Source organism: Dermacentor silvarum, chromosome 9 (assembly GCF_013339745.2).
Source record: "Dermacentor silvarum isolate Dsil-2018 chromosome 9, BIME_Dsil_1.4, whole genome shotgun sequence".
Taxonomy (NCBI): Eukaryota; Metazoa; Arthropoda; class Arachnida; order Ixodida; family Ixodidae; genus Dermacentor; species Dermacentor silvarum.
In genome coordinates this window covers 102,901,171-102,918,869 of record NC_051162.1, presented here as the reverse complement: position 1 = coordinate 102,918,869, position 17,699 = coordinate 102,901,171, and the positions used below count along the sequence as shown (strand labels likewise).

At 44.4% G+C, this 17,699-nt stretch overlaps 1 protein-coding gene across 2 annotated transcripts in view; it reads right to left on the bottom strand.

The window, feature by feature from the left end:
- The window catches only part of LOC119463440 (tyrosine-protein phosphatase Lar-like), a 133,323-nt gene that overhangs the window by 21,163 nt on the left and 94,461 nt on the right, over nucleotides 1-17,699 (bottom strand). The window contains exons 21-25 of one of the 2 annotated variants that reach the window (XM_037724287.2): nucleotides 11,346-11,427; nucleotides 9,344-9,434; nucleotides 8,896-8,972; nucleotides 4,894-5,028; nucleotides 3,199-3,318 (exon numbers count right to left, since the gene is read on the bottom strand). In XM_037724287.2, the coding sequence (XP_037580215.1) occupies nucleotides 3,199-3,318; nucleotides 4,894-5,028; nucleotides 8,896-8,972; nucleotides 9,344-9,434; nucleotides 11,346-11,427 (505 nt within the window). Of the gene's footprint in view, nucleotides 1-3,198; nucleotides 3,319-4,893; nucleotides 5,029-8,895; nucleotides 8,973-9,343; nucleotides 9,435-11,345; nucleotides 11,428-17,699 lie in introns of those variants that run through there. The other variant, XR_005194364.2, reaches the window with a different exon arrangement.

Here is a 17,699-nt window from a genome sequence, read left to right as displayed (position 1 = left end):
CATTGATTAATTCCCATTTTATGTTTGTCACAACCACTAACTTACTATTACAGCATTTCACAACAAAGTATTCTAGTTTCTGTTGTGTTCGTATCTAAATAGTTCAATAAGAGTCGACAAAATCAAATGTAGTGATAGTTTGTATACAAAGCGCTCGCCTTCTTTATACAGCGCGATTAAGGACACAAACGTGTGCATGAATTAAATAGCGAATTATACGTGTTCCTTTCTTATGTCTATCTGCGTGTCTATCTGCCTGGGAGGAATTATACGTGTCCTACCTTTTTTGTTCTTGTTGCAGATACCTGCATTCCGTTTCATAATCTGTGTTGCAGTTAACAGGTGGACATTACATTCTAAATGAGTACTATAGTGCATAAGTTGCTAATTGACAAAGTTGTGCCAATTATCTTTTTAATTATTAACTTTAGTCCACATGTTGGAATGGTGGAAATGAACCCGTTAACATACAGCGCCTATTCAGTTGGAACCAATTTTGTAACTATATCAATTTCAAGGTATAAGTCAAAGTATAGGGCAAAAATGCCTTGGCATCATCTGTATTTTCTTGCTGCACTGTGAATATATGCAATGCTCGAGGGCAGTATTCAGGACACCAATTCATTGTGCTGATTTCGACTTCGTATATCTCGAAATTGGTGCCAGTTACAAAATTGGTTTCGATTGAATAGTTCCTGCGCACTTACGGCCTCTAATTCTGCCATTACGACATGTACCCTAAAGCGATTGATTAAAAATATAATTAGCGCGACTCTTTAAATAAATGCAGCTGCACTTGCAAGTTATCCAGAATGTAATGTCTGCAGTTAAGGTAACTCTGGTGAACCAGCGAATTATTTGGTATCTGCACTAGGGGCCTTACAAAATCGACATAAGAAAAAAAAAGCACTAAGTGCATGTGAGCAAAAAAAAAGGGCCAACATATCAACGCCGGCAAAAGAATGCTGGCCGTAGACAAGCCACGTTGTGACCATCGCGCGGAAGTTGTCGGCCCGTACGGCGGCCAGCCATGGCCACAATGAAGTGACTGGCGGCCATGACGGCAAACAGATTGGCCACATGCAAAAACCAAGCCAGGCCCGACCCAGAAGGCCGAAATCGGGCCTTCAAGAACCAAGCTAGGCCCGACCCAGAAGGCCGAGATCGGGCCTTCAAAAACCAAGCCAAGCCCGACTCAGAAGGCCGAGATCGGACCTTCAAAAACCAAGCCAGGCCCGACCCAGAAGGCCGAGATCGGGCCTTCAAAAACCAAGCCAGGCCCGACCCAGTAGGCCAAGATCGGGCCTTCATCTCTTTAACTGGCCATGGGCGCCCGCCTGACTCCCTGCCGAGCTCATTTTTTTGCTTGGCCTATGAGCTACCATGGCGGATCAACAAGACATAACTGAATCACTGCTTAAACACACAAGCAAAATGCAATTATTCGCTGCGAGAATCACAAAAAGAAATACACTTTTTTTCGCAATTGCTTATATAAAGCGGCACGTCAAGCGTCTCATCAAGCATGTTAGCCCCTTCCGCAAACAGGTGGCGTGCATCAAGAACTAATGACACGAGCATAATTACTATAGAGGCAAACTGATCAAGCAGTAGGTTCAATTTACTCGAAGTTCAATGTGTGTGCTTTTACCTTGGCCAACAAGGGACATAAATTGCAAGAAACAACTTGCGTGCGAAATCTGCACAATGCGAGTGGAAGAGATACCGGAATGCAATGCGGCCGCATGAATTAGAGGGCAATTGGTTTTAGCTGATACTCTCATTAAGATTTAAGAGGAAGCTTTCGCTCGAAGGCTCCTATTGAAATACATCGGAATGGAGAAAATTCGTTTCTGTCGGGAATAACTGCATAGAATTTCATGAGGTTTGTTGTGTATAAAGGAAATAATTACAATCTAGTGGCCGTTGAAGTGGAGTTTCGATTGAGGTCATTAAATTATTTTATGAAAATAGTTGAAAGTAATAAAATCAAAAAATAAACTAAACTGTCCCATTTGCGACTCGTAAGTTGGGAACGAAAAACGATACCACAATTATGTAAAGTGCACCTATGAGTAGGACATGTGCAAAACCTCCGTGAACATTGCAGCAATTTCAGGTACGCTGTAACTCATATGCCAAATTTGTCCGCTTGAGATGCTCAAACGGATGCAGTTTAAATGCGATATCAATTTTTGATTGAAAGTTACGTATCTGTAAAATTACCGCAAGTGTTTTTTTTTCTCTGAAACATGACAACTTTCGGCAATTTTTCTAAAACTCTTCAAGCACCACATTAAAATTCGGCTTGCTACAGTCACTAGAATAGTGATTTCCCGCTAAAATCTAACGAAGTTCACTCATATTGGTCGAGCAATTGTTTCGTAAACGCTTTTCAGCGTTTTACATGTATTTGAACAGACGGCATCGGTGTTGGCCGCGAGTTAACGCTTTCTCTGAGGAGGAAGTGTTGAATTTCTCTTTAAGAAAAGCATGTTTCGAAGGGGCCTAGATACCCCACAAAATGCGTAAAAAGTAACAGACGGCGAGCGATGGCACCTTTGGGTGCCCGCACCGGCTGGCTCTGACGTCATGAATAGATGACGGTGTCTGCCGAGGCCTAGTTTTTTGCAGCTTTTTGTAACAACGGATTACTTTGTATAATAAAGAAGCTTAAGAATTCAATTCGCCAAGCTTCGAGAACTTCTGCACAGGCACAAGGGCCCAAATACGAGAACATAGTTTGAAATTCTTGGCGTTACGCTGAAGCACCGACGCGAGGGTTTCGGCGAGAAACTCTACAAAGGAAAACTGGACCTTTGAATTTAACTCTGTTGTGCTCAACGTATGACAGATGCCACTCTGAGTTTGATACTACAAAATGGTGATTCAAAAACGGAAATCATAACGCATAGGATAGGGGTGATTGAGTTTTATTTCGTAGATATTTCTGCAAACGAGTTACTTGATAACTATTTACAGCTTTTATTAGGTTGGAACTGAAATAACATTGTGTTTTATTTTATTGTTTTGCATGTATATAAGATTCACTGAGAGAAATAAAGGCGAACAACCTATAGAACTTCTCCTTCATGTAGGATCATGTGGAAGCACAACACAGTTAATTCCCTGTTCTAAAAATCAACAAAACACCATCAAACTAACGAAAAGAGAGTTTTGTGGGATTCCAGCCCTTACTTTTATTCTGAATTCAGTCAGAATGAAGTCTTCTCGCTCCGCAGCCGAGTCCTTGCGCACTTGCACGCTTCCGTAGGAGTGCTCTTTGTTGTCGTCGGGCCAGTACTTTTCACACTTTTTCTGCATCAGGAAAAGTACACAGACTCATATAGAATTAGGTCGAACAGAACGTGCGAGAATATTTAAAAGTGCATAGATTTTTGTATGGCTGAGCTTGACAACTCTGTATCCCTAAAGGCATTATCTCGCGGTAAATGTACTTCGCCAAGAATCATTTCAATCACAATAAACTTTCAAAAGAGCAGTGCATGAAGCAATGTTTTCGTAGTTAGCTAAGGCCAAAGGTATTCTAAAATGTTACAGTCATGCTATCATTCAATTTCAGCAAAATAAGTATTGCTGTTTACATGCGATGACACCGATCTGATTAGGAGACTGCGTGATGAAGGGCTCCGGAATAATTTCTGCCACCTTCGTTTCTTCAGCGCACACACCTAGTGGATGGCACAGGGGCGTTTTATTTTTTCTTTCTTTTTTTGCAATGTGCCCTTTTATGAATACGGCTGACATGACCAGGATCGAAGCAGAACCATGTGCTGAGCAGCGCATTGTTACAGCTGCTGAGCTGCCACTGCAGGTCACAAACATTTTGATTAATATAATTTTAGTCGATATATGATTTTTGTTATAATATTCTTACTTAGAAAATGCACACCGCCAATGTAACATACGTTTTACTTCGTACTGCCTTAAAAGGTTGTCGTGTTTTGAAAATTCAGCCACTGCGCGCAGTAATAAAGAAGTGCAGATCCAATGACCACGTTGGAAATAATGTGAATCGAAGCTTAATAAAGTGCTTAATGGAAGACTTCATAACTAAGGATGATGTGTACAACCTTGTTTACGTTACCTATATGCAAAGTGAATTCTCACGGAATAGCTATTTTGCCACCAAAAGGGCCTCAACCTCATTGTCATTCACGTTTTATGCACTGCATCGTCAAGGCAGGCAAAATGATGACAGGTTTATGCACAGAAACGTACGGCACGTATCGATCAATATTCTGTAGCTATTGTGTCACAGTGGGACACACAATTCTGGATGACTCGCTAACAGCGATCACACTCACAGGGACTTATACGAAATGGCTAATCCTAAGAAAGTAAAGTAAATAATGGAATCTATGAATATAATTCACCATTCTGTTAGCACATCGGTGCGCATTATATTTGTAAGCCGACATTATTTGTTCAGATTTTATGTAGGAAGTATTTTCTTTGTTACGTAGAATAAAGGTGCACGTGCGTGGACAGCATACAAGGTTTATATGAGCCACTTCGCGGGTACTTTCATATAACATTTTGTATACAGATCCACAAACATTGCTGCGTGATAGCGCTCGAACCAACTGGAAGCCACGCAAGCTCGGGATAATAGGGAAAGCAAACGTTACTTTAGTAATTTTTTCTTTTTGATGTGCAAAGTTTACGCAAGATAACTGATGTGTGAAATTGTTTGGTGGTTTATACATGAGAAGGTCTACATGAGAAGGAAGACTTCTTCGTCTATACTTCGTAACCAAGCATTGCAGGTAATAAGCAGAACATGCAAGAGCAACCGCTCTACTGATGTAAATTCTATGAGTACACACGGGCAAAGGTGACTAACGACTGTGAGCACCGCTGGTATCTCACCTTGTTCCCTTCGACGAACTGTGTGAGCATGATGATGATTTTAACGTCGTGCTCCCATATCATTCGCCAAAAGTCATTGACGGTCAGCGCATTGGGTCCCTGGGCGGCAATGTACTCTCGATCCGCGTTGCAACCCTGGAAAATGCGAGCTACCATTTGTCCTTGCTGAACCCGATTGACATGCAATAATTGGTGTCATAGCGTAGAGATATCCCAAGCAGTACCTTGAACGCCGCTAATGTAGCTCAAATGTAAGCAACAACAGCAAGTTGGGCGAGTGGATACAGTTACATGTTTATCTACAGAGCAAACAAATCAGACGGGACACAAGGGAAACACGACACCCCGCGAGCACTGTGAATGAAAGTAAAGCGCGCCACATATAAACACATACAAACTTTCAGTTTATAGTGAGCAATTGAGTATTGTCGTATTTTCATTGTGTTCAGACTGATTTCGTGCTCCTGTAGGTAAACCCGCACTTCTGTGTGCCAATGGTACTCGCCGTTGGGTTTACATTGTTACCACAGTTCTCACATTTACAGTCGTTACAGATTGTACTGCTTTTTATAGCGTAAATTTAGTAGAATTACCCTATACCGCAGCTCAATTAACTTATACAAAATAACCACCGCAAGGAGGCGGTGGATGAACATTACGGTGGTAGCGTCCTCATGTGTTACGTGGCTATTCCTCAAAAACAAATAGGGGCTAGTAAGAACGCATACAGGTATGCATCAGTCACTGACTCATTTTTGCCACCGCGTCGTTTTATCACAGTCCCTGAATTCAAGCAGAATCCTGCGCAACGTTTTCTTCTATGGATTTCGAAAGTATCACCGTCTATGCCATAATGTACAGCGGCTTATTGTGGTATTCGAGTGCATTACGTCTATCCATGATTCCTGTGTCAGGACACTAAGAACAGGCTCATTATTGCGCAGTAGGCACTCGGACAATTACGGGAAGCATGTAGGTGTAAATGAGCAGCAAACGCATTCCCATGTGAAGTCTTCTTGCAGTCCAGTTGTGTTCGGTCTTCTGAGGGTTAGCTGTGTCCCTCAAAGAAAAATGTCGCAGTTTTGCACGAAAGGCGAAGCATCAATTGCAATAGCAAATTAGTAGAGAGCAGTACGGAGTAGGGATAGTAGTTTTTATCGGTTGAATAAACTTGGTCATATTCGCTTACTAACTGAATTAACAAGCATGGTGTCAGTGCGCACAAGCAAACGTGACTAGATCACACTCGATGACCTCAAACAAACACTACCAAAACGCTGGCGTGAGCAAGCGCGGCGGCCACTGCGAGGGAAGGTTCGTGCGGTCTATCGCTTCAGCGGAAGCTGAGCGGCGAAAGCACAGCGTATACAAAGGTCACAGCCGTGTGGAGATCGCTACGCAAATGTATGCACTTGTCAGAGTAGAAGCCACCCCGCCTCTCTCCCGCGCTGCCTTCCCGCTTTCCTGCTTTCCCATTGGAGAATAAGTCCCCAGTTCCCTTGCGCCCGGTTGCAAGATCCGCATTTGGTGGTGCAGCACAGCGTCGCCCCCCCCCGCCCTCCATCCCGCACCCCCATGGCCTTTCGCGCGACGGAAGAAGTCGCGTTTGCTCTCCACCGTGCGCTCGCTCTCCGTGAAAGCGTGCGTCCCCCGCCCGCTTTCACTCACACATATGGCGCGCGGCGACGATTTTATCGCCCTTGAACTTTATACGGAACCTCATGGCGACGGCGACGGCAAAAAATCGCTTAAGGTGCCCATATAATTGCTATCACAATTAAACTGTGCGACATCAAACGTCATGCCACTATAACGAACTTTTCTCATGACGATTCTATGAAGGGAAGCCAGAGGAAAAAAATTTATGAGAATTACATTAGTACGGAATATTGGTCCCAGTGTTCTGTTTGCGAGTGACCTTAGCTCATCGGTCTTTGTCAAGCGGTAGTAACGCTATATAAGCTAATACACAAGGTAGAAAGAAGTTGCTTTCTCTGTGGCACTACCGCGTTACAATTAACGTTCGCTAATTCTACACTTTTATATAATTGCGTGAGCAATTTTATAGACACTCCAAGCGAATTTATGCCGTTGGCGTCGTCACCGTCGCCATGAGGTTCCGTATAAAGTCCAAGGGCAATGAAATCGTCGCCGCGCACTGTATGCCGTATCTGCGCGTGAAAGGACGCGAGGGACGCGCGCTTTCACGGGGAGCGAACACACGGCGGAAAGCAAACGCGACGTCTTCCGTTGCGCGAAAGGCCGTGGGGGGATGAGAAGGAGAGAGGGGGGGCGGCGTATCTTGTGACCGGACGCAAGGGGAACTGGAATCAGGCATGCGAGAGGAGGAAAGCGCGAAGGCTGCACGGGAGGGACGGAGTGCGGATTCTGCTCTGTGAGCAACTGCGTACTAGTATTTGCGCGACTGCGGACGGTCGCACGCGCCGTATTTTGAAATTGATCTGCAACGCGGCTCCTACCTTTATATGCGCTATGCTTTCGCCGCTCAGTTTCCGTTGAAGCGATAGACTGCACGAACCTCCCTCGCTGCTGCTGACCCGCTTGCTCACGCCAGCCTTTTGACAGCGGTTGTGTGGGGACATCGAGTGTGATCTATTCATGTTTGCTTGGCGCGCTGACACCATGCCTGTTAATTCAGTTAGTAAGCGAATGTGTACAAGTTTGTACAGCTGATAAAACTACCATCTTTCCTCCGAATAGCTCTCTAATAATTTGCTATCATAATTGACGCTTCACCTTTCGGGTGAACCTGCGACTTTTTTCTGGTATGCTCTTCACTTGCGTGTGCATAATAACGAGGAATACTGCGCTAGGCTGTATTAAGAAACGGACGCCAATGAAATAGCAACATAACCACTCTCATACTGAGAGATGTCTTGGAAAGCCGAATGAGACATGCAATGAAAAGACGCGTGGTGTCGTGAAGTCGAAGATACAATTCTTCCTTACACTGTAAAAGTTCACAACGTCCCCCTAATTTTCGTCGCCAAAGAACGCCTACATCACATAATAAAAGGTGAGGCTAAATATAAGCAAGTTTACCGACATTTTCATGGTCTAAAGCGGGTTAAAAAGCGGAGCCTTTTTAGACATACATAACCTTACTAGTACCGGCGCTTAAGGCAGCGTAAAAACAAAGCCTGACCTATAATTCTTTCGAATGTAATTATTTTCAGGCACGTAAATGAATGTAGGGTTTTCTAAAAATAGAACAGAACACAGTTTCAATTATTTAGTATTGATCATTGGTGTTCCTTCAAAGGAAAACTAACGAGAAACGCGAAGTTTAGACTGATATGATCTTTCAGATCTCATTTCATTTATGAGGTGTAAGAAGGTTATTTATATGCGCACAAAAGGAGAGCCAAACTTAAGTTCTTGAAGTTCGTGCAGAAAACATCAGAGCTGGTAGCTCAGTGTGAAGTAACAAATTTAAAAGGAGGTTTTCTGTACTTAGCCCTGTATGGCTTTACGGAGGTTCTCAAAACATGTTACGTTGATTATTTTGTTCCGTCAGAAACCAACTTTGCTACCGGTAAATAATTGAGCAGACGGAAGCAGACGCTGTGAAAATACATGAGGTCATGGTGGACTGCCGCCCGAACTTCATGACGGTGTCGATAGCCGTCTCGAGCTCTAGCGTCATTTCTAGTTTTACAAGCTTGTTTTCACTTTAGGTGTGGTAGCTAACAACTACAAAACCCTAATTATATTTTATATTCATTAAATATTTCTCTCCTGTATTTTTTCACAGATGCCCAATTTCAGAAAAAGGTGTGCTACTTCAGAGAATCAAACATATTGAAGTTTTATCGTGTGCGCCATGGGCTCCACAAGCCCATTGCAGACTGCATAGTTAATAATAAATGCAGTGAAGCTACTTAGAATGTCCAGAATAACCTCCTCGGTTAATATGAAAAAGCTTACAACACGCAATTTAGAAAAAATAACATCATGACGATTCTGTGTCTCACATCTCACCTTTACAAAACTTGCGTTGATATAGGATGACTGTTCATCGTCCCCTACAACGGATAAAGGCACCCTGGACTTGTCGACTGCGCAAAAAAATTAAGGTTTAATTAAATAAAAGAGCGTGAACTCAAGTGTGGCAAACTTAATTGCCAATATTACATGAAAGTGTGAATTTTGTCACCATGCGAATCATGGCCCGAATTCACAAAAAACTTCTTACGCTAGAATTGGTTGTAATAAGGAATTTCAGCCACTGCGGATACAATACATTATTACCTAAGGTGGCCTGCCAATGGCAAAGAGCACTTACGAGAAAAAAATCTTTGCGAATCTGGCCCCATATGACTGACTATACACGCCTGCAGATTGAGCAGGTTGGGAAGTACCACTTTCAGCAATACAACCTTTAGAGATATTTACCGAGGAATCATCAGAAACAAGTTTCAGCGCTTACACGGATGGATATTGGTGAACCGGTTTTTCTTGCTGTTTGCGGGATGTCTCGCGACGTCAGAAGGATACTGCGCACTGAGTTCAACCAGTCTCTGAAAAAATAGAATCAATGAACAATTACAACAAATAAAAAAATACCGTTTTCTTTTGCATTTAGGTCAACGAAGACGTAAGCAGATTTGGGTGTATCAAGATATTTAGTTTTATTAGTAAATTAGAACATTCTGGTTTTGTTATTTCGCTCGCTAAAGAATTCGCCAAAAACATATAATAGATATTTTTGCTTAGAAAATACATGTTGTACACGGGTATATCTATCGTCAACTTGAGTTCAGTACGACGACTTGCCTATATTTATATAAAATAAGTATCCCAGAACGGAAGGGAGCAGTCAGCTACACTATCCTGGAGTAATAAAATTTCACGTACTTTTCAGTATGGGCCTGAAGACAGGCCCATACTGAAACTGTCTTCACACTACCCCCCCTCCCACCCCCCAAAAAAATGGGTTAGCTTGGAATAGTGGCGCAAGGCCAATGATACAGCGGAGCTGAGCGGTTCCTAGCTGGTCATGGCTATACGAAGTGATGCTAAGTTATACGAAGTAATGACAAGTGATGCTAAGTTATACGAAGTGTATAAGAATTTCCTCGTGGTCCGTGGCATCGGGGAACGCCTCGCGAAGCACTTGCAGTCCGAGCACAGGTAGGGGAAATGGGGCGAAAGCTATGCACAGTGTACGGGCGACGCGCAGCAGAAGACACGCCGGGATGACGTCACAGAGCATGCGCAGTATCGCGCAGCCGGTGGGAGCTCGGCATAGCCGCCGTCAGAAGCGCCTGCTGCAGTAACAGACACCGCGAGCGTTCGGCGCTAATGCGGGGAAACGGAATAGCGCGGATGGTGTCGCCAGCACCTCTGCGCGTTGCCTCGTTGGTGCTTCTACAATTTGTTTTTCTCTCTCTCGCTGTCATTTTCTCTTTCTCTCTCCCAGGCATAGCGCGCGACGCTGCGCGAGGTGGTTGCAAGCAACATAGTGGCAGACGGTACACATTACGGCCGGCTTAAACAGCTCCGCTGTTAAAAAGCCACCGTTTTCCTTGAAAGGTGAACCATCGCTTCTGATGGCAAATTAGTAGACATCTATACGTAGTAAGGATAGTAGCTTTATGGGCCATGTAAACTGTTTTTGTTTTGCCTTCCTCGCTTATGCATGGTTGCGGAGTCAACTTTATGATAATATACATAGTAGCGGTGGCTGACAACCTTTTATAAAGATTATGATTTAAGAAAGCTTTATCTGCGCCGCCATGACCATGTTTTAGGCCAAGCCACGCTCACCCACATTTTTGCATTCCCAAAGCGGCACAATGCCCGTTAGGAAACTCGCATAGAAAATGCCACCTGATTTTCCTCTAGGTAGTATTGTAATAAACTTTATTGAAAACTGGCATGAAACCATATTTTTTGCCGCATGCACGCATGCTATCCAGACAAAAAATTACTCCATCTCCCGCTAAAGGGAACTATGTTGGATGCGAAGCAGCGGGGAGATTGTTAGGTTGAGCGGGAGATGGTTTCGCGGCAGCGGCCCGAGCGCTCATCGCGGCGCTGCACAGGAGAGAGAATGAAGCGCGCGCCGCCCCGGATTCATGGAGGAGAGAAAGGGGGGAGCGTAGGAGATGTGGGGGTGTGGCACGTGGGCGCTGCTCCGTACAGGATTCCAAGAGAGAATGGGGGGAGCGTAGGAGAGGAGAGTGAGGGGGAGGGGACGCGTATGTGCTGTGGGGGTGTGGCACGTGGGCGCCGCTCCGTACAGTATTCCGAGAGGAATCCTGTACAGATATATATATATATATATATATACTGTGTACATATGCTCTGGTATGCACAGTATACATGCAAACCAGAGCTACGGACAACGGACGAGGGCGAAGGCTCGGCCCTACGGTGCTTCACCCCTAATAAGTTTACTAGAACAGCAAATTACTAATGACCTGTACCTCGTACTCGTCGGCGAACCTGTAGGCTGAATCCTTCATCATCATCGCAAGGTGGTCCCGGAACTCTGCCTTAGGTATGGGTCTGCAAATGTGAAAAAACAATGACGCAGTCTGAGAAAAATGGGGCCGTCTACCTAGTTTTGGATTATAACATCCCAGCCTCTTGATCTATAGTCGTTTCGCGGAAGTCTCCCCTTCGTGTCCCGACTGCGGCGGATACAGCGATTTTAACCACACGCTGTAGGAGTGCCCATCTTTACAGCACGATACGGATCAATGGATCTCGCAAGACACCTTTTATTCACTGATGAAGAGTCACGACTGGTTCCATCAACTGCAGGCCGTCCAGAAGGCCCACGATGTGGCGGTGAGGCTTGGCCTTCCCGGCTCGACGTGGGAGCGGCCCGTGGTCCTCCCTCCATAAAAGCGGGGGGGAGTGACTTCTTCAGGAACTCAATGAAGTTTACGGCCTACCTACCTACTTACACAGATCGAATTCCATATATTCCGCAAGTGAACAGTTAGTGATCTTGCCAGGTATCTTGGTCAAAGGATATGCTTCTCGCAAAAACAGTGGTATGAACAGAGATGATGGCATCATGAAACATGACAGGGCTCATAGCACTGCTGATCACCAGCGTACATAGAATAAACTACGGCAAGCAAGCGCTGTCTCGCATCTTGTTGCCGACAATGCAATGGCGGTAGTTTTTGTTGTCGCAATCTCAAGATAAACAACAATAACGTTTCCAGCAGCTTCCGCGTCTCTACTCTCAAAAGCAATTACCTACAATAAATATTTCAGCGTGGATTGTTCGAATCTAATAAACAGCGCATTATCTTACTAAAAATGAGCCAAAAGACTCAACAAGTTCATCCTCCGTTTGTTAAATGGCAGTTATGAAAATTCTGCGGCACATTCTAGTTTGACGACAGTGCTTGGCTGGGGAAATAAGCAGATATTTTTAACCGTTTTCCGTGTAATATTGAAAACCTCTCGAAATACCATTCTAGCCTAGCTTTCAGAGAAACCGTATCGTATGCATTGTCTGCTATATTCAGTTGTTTTTATATTTCTACAAAATACCCCTAAAGGCCCTCGCAACCGAGGGTATTACATAGGGGTATATATATATATATATATATATATATATATATATATAAATATAAAAGAAAAATACAGCAACAGCGCGACACAGGACAACTTCTTAGCTTGGCCTATGTCGCGCTGGTTCTGTATTCTTCTAATGATGCACGAACCAGCCTCTTTGGACACGATATATATATATATATATATATATATCATAAGTTAAGAAACAATTGTCGAGGGCCCAAAATGCTGTTGCAAGTTGTATTACACTGCGGTTACTATTCAGTGCGGCTTCTGGTATTCCTTAAGCACGACTATGTCTTCGAAAAAAGTATTCGAGTACGTTCAGGGCTTTACGCTGTGCTGTTTTTGATGGCTGAGGGCCCACCAATTTCGCCATTGAATATGGTCGGTGTGGATAAATCGAGCGTAGTCCCTGTTCTAGCTGCCGTCTAACCGTCTCGTGTCCGGGACATTCGAGGAGTAGATGACGACGATTCTCATCGTCTTGGCCACTTGAGCCAGCCGGAAATGAAGGCCGTTTTATGCAATATGCAAATGTTTTATTTATGCTGTTTCAAGGTGTTGTCACTAAATTAGGCTCCCGTGTTTTTTTTTTTACCTCTGCAGTTAGCTAGTACTTGATTTGGGGATCCACTTCGCAATGGATTGATTGCTTAGTAATTTTCCTGAACAGGTTGACGTGGACAATTCCTTAATTACTACTGTTAATTAGCATGGCGTATCCATTCCTAATAACGGGATCAACTGAATTTTCGCAGTTTTTTCCGATTTCACGAGCAAGTCGCTAATTCTCTGCGTGCTATTCCAGCATCTCCGGGGACTTACGGCAATATCACTTCTTATTTTATTTAAGTAGGCCGAGTTAAACTGCTTAGTACTGTATACTTCATTTGTGCGTGCGACTGGCGTCATCAATATTTTCAAGGCATGCTAAAGTCGATAAGGAGTCCGTACAAATTACCCACTTTTTCGGTGTCACATATATTTTGATAAAATATGTAGCTTTGGCAATTGGCCACTGGTTCTGCTATTGCCAGTGACAACGAGCGTCCTAGCCGACAAGCGCACTGCACCTATGCTATAATTTGCACGATGCTATAATTTACGCTGTGGCTAAAGGAATGTCCGACGTCTCCCTTCAACTTTCTTGCAGGTACGCTAGACGAAGCCAGCAGTGTCTTTACGGAAGTACGTTCGACGTGTTTCGTTGATTTTTGCATTTTCACGCTGAGATATGTCAGGCATAAGCACCCTAAGCAGCTAACTACATGGTTCTCTCGCGTCAGCGTTTATTCTGCATCTGTCCCAGTGGATTTCTCCCGAGTCAGCGCAGCCCAAGCAGATTGGCGCTGTTGCCGATCATTGCTGCAATACCTCCCACAACTGCTTCCACGGCGTTTATGCGCGCTTTCACAGCAGCAAAAACGCATTTCATTAGGTGCCCCTCTGCGCGATAGTATGGCATCCTGCGCTTATCGTAAGCAGACGAATGATACAATTACACCCCGCTGCCGATCAACATAACTGATTGGTCCAAATGCGTCCACGTTTCCTGCATAATTTCGCAATCACGAACAAGTTGAGGACGAAGCTGAGATCCACAAATTAACGAAAACGTTTACGCGTCGAAGCAGAGAAGTGCAACTTCTCTCCGAACAATTAGTTCCGCTGACCGCACTTCACGTCGCCTGCAGTTTTCGTTCGAGGGCAGACGCGAGTGACTCTTGCCGTGCAGATTGCTTTGTCACTCAAGGCACTTCGTTCTTGACACTTCCTCGGAGACTGCTTAAATGATACCGTTAAGCTGACTAGTAATAAAACTTAAAAGTTGGTCGCACCAGTCACGGTATCGCATGAAACGTCGTAGTTCAGCATACGCCTAAAAGCATTAATGCACGGTCTGTCCGTACATAGAGACTTGCACTTTGACGCTGTTTCTTCTACCTAAAGTAGTGAATGCTGTGTAAATGGAGTTCTGCGCAAACCTGATGGAGAAGATATGTGCAGGAGCTCGCGTCGATTGTAAAAAGTGCCAACGCGGCAGACGGTTCTCTTTTCTATCAAAACATGCAGTGGATGTTCGTGCTGAATGCGCTATAATAAAAGGTTAGAGTTGAACGTAGGTAACGTACACGAAAATTGTTTCTTTCAAACGCCGACACAAAGAAAAATTGTGCGGCAGAAACCTCAAGATATACAATCCGATGTCGGCCGTTAGGTTAATGTTGCGGTAAAATATCCGACTGCTACGCTGCGTACCTGGTCTGGATACTTCGACACTACTTTTCTTTCTGTCGTTTCTTTACTGATCTACGGTACTTTTCCTGCATGGCGCGCTTTTAAAAACGCCCGAGGTCGCAGGATCAAATCCCGGTCGCGACGGGCGCATTTCGATGGGGCGAAATGAAAAAACGCCCGTGTCCCACCTGGTGGTGAAAATTAATGCGTAGTGCTACGGCGTGCCTCATAATGAAATCACGGTTTTGGCACGTAAAACACCAGAATTCGATTGGCCACATAGCCACATAGCTTCGTGACAGCATTCTTCCTCCCACATCATCTTAAAGGCCTGCAAGTGAGTGGACATGCCTGCTGGGCGAAAGTTTTTAAAGGTGCAATTTGAGATGTTGTCAGCACCAGTCGCTGCTGTTTGGTGTGTCCTCGAAAAAGCAAAATACAGGTATATTAAGGACAACAAAATATACAACTGGGCATGATATATATTACAGCTCTGTCAGGCTTCATTTATTTATTACAGTTTCGATGGACTAGCATTATATTCCGCCCGCTCAAGCTATCTTGTGCCGTTCTGATGTTGTCCATTATAAAATTTCGTTGTTCAATGGACAATAATGCGCATCGGTTCAGTCCTTTCTGTCTCCACCTAATGATCTCGCAGGACGAAGTACGACTTCAATGTGGGAGCACCAAATTCAACAAGTCCGCCTACCACACTTGATACAGTCCGTCATGGTCCAGGTTTAGTTAGGAATGAAGGTTTTTTTTTTTTTTTGGTGCAAATCGTCATCCATTAACATCCAGGTTTTTGATACAAAAGATTGAGAGTCTATTTCTGTCAAATTGCTAACCGCCATGCTCTTTTCTTCATTATATGCGCTGTTCCGAAGCGCTGATGGCTGTGGGCTACTAAATTTCGCTTCATGTTCATTCAAAAAATTACGAAATTGAAAGTAATATTCGGAACGTTTATAAGAACGACAAAATAAGGACTTTCTATAAAATTTTCGTCTCCCTTTTTATTGTGTGCGAAACTATATCCTGCACTTCTTTTTAGCTGCTCGTCAATTTTCAGTACCTTCTTTCACGACTTAAGTTCATCCCGAACATTACCTTGACAACTCCAGAACCCAGTAATAGTTCTTGCCGGTAAAGAAAACAAAGACTGCATACACTAAAGCTGATCCAAAATTACAAATTTCATTTTCAATTTCATGTGACTTTATTCTCCGCGAGTCCACCACAATTATAATTGCCAGATAGCCAATTACAGACTGTTTAAAGCCAGGCTTTAGGAAGAGTGATATGTCTCCTATCGCCTGCAAGATGCGCTCACACGTTTATGACACAATACATGTTGGTCGAGTGAACGGAATAGAGTTGTTACACCTCTAATCCAACAGCACCATTCCCGGTACCTCAGGCATTTTTTTCCATGAACTCGAAATACGAGCTGACTCCGCACCATCCCAATGTATTGTCATGCATCTTTCCAGCCCGGTCGGGCGAGTCAACTCACCTCGTGCAGGCTGCCTGACCGCAGTTGCCTCGACTCTCTGTCGGCCTGAACCACTGGCGTTTATATAAACCCTACAACCAGACTGCGACCCGACAAGCCGACTCGACCTGACTTTATCGAGGTAATGAAAACTCAGCTTCTCTCTTGATCAATCAGGGCAAGAAGTGGGACCGTGATTTGCGTACTATAAGTGCTGAACGTTCCTGATTCGCGTCTCCAATTTTTCGTGCGCCACCGCCCCTACGAACCTCCAAACCTTCGATGACGCCAGCCCGCATTATTGCGATGGAAGACGCAAAACGCAGTCGACTTATTTTTGAGCAAATACGAAAGGCGTTCCACTGCTGACCACCCCACTGATGGCATACTCGCACTGTACACTTCATGCCACGGCGTTAAGGGAGAGCGAGCCACAGCCGCCGGCTGTATCGAGTCACTCTTTGAGCCGAACCCAGTTCGTTGCTGACGCTCGGCGTGGCTTGGCGAGGGTGGACCACGGAACGCCTGTTCAAACACGCGCCCGGCTGTGGCTACGCCGGAGCCGACTCTTAATTAAAGTGGCGACTCCAAGAGCGTGCCGAGCTCCGGGAGAGCTTTAATCTGAAATGGGACGTTCGGACACCGAGCTTCACACAGACCGCTTCTCTTGCGGTGTCGGTTAATTGCATATAGCCGGCGACCTTTATCGTCTAATTTTATTCGGCTGTCATTTCGCGTGTCGCCGTATCACGAGCACTTCCTCCTCCTTCCCAGCGGCCAAGACACATGGCAAATACCAAAACAAGGGAAATGGTATCGCAGTATCTTTAAACAAGAGATTGTTTCGCGTGGGATGTGTTGACGGAATCATGATTATTGAATCAGCTGTTGTCTGCAACTAGGATGCACGACCTGGCCATGCAATGTTTATATATATTTATATATAGTAACTGGATTTTTCAATGGGCCAAGCGTATTTAGGAAAATCAGAAGCACAACTTCGCGGTTATCTTAGGTTTATTATTTTCCCAACAGTTTCGGTCGGTGGACCGACCTTTTTCAAGGGATACAGGAAAATCTTGCAACAGTCTTTTTATATCTTCAGGTAGAGAAAGAAGGCGCCAAAAAAAGGTGAGAAAGGAGAGATAGCGCGATATATAACAAAGTTGAACATGAAAAAAAAAAGTTGGAGAGTTAAAGGAAAGACCCCAAGACCTGGTCGTGCCAGACAAAGCAGAGGGCAAGGTCGCTGTTAAGCGTGTTTCACATGCACAATTGACGGACACGCCTGTCATGTTAAGTTGAACATGCAAAAAAAAGAGGGGGGAGGTAAAGGCAAGACACCAAGACCTGGTCGTGCCAGACGAAGCAAAGGGCAAGGTCGCAAAGGGCAAGGTCTTACACATGCACAATTGACGGACACGCCTGTCATGTTAAGTTGAGCATGCAAAAAAAAGAGGGAGAGTTAAAGGAAAGAGAGTTAAAGGAAAGACACCAAGACCTG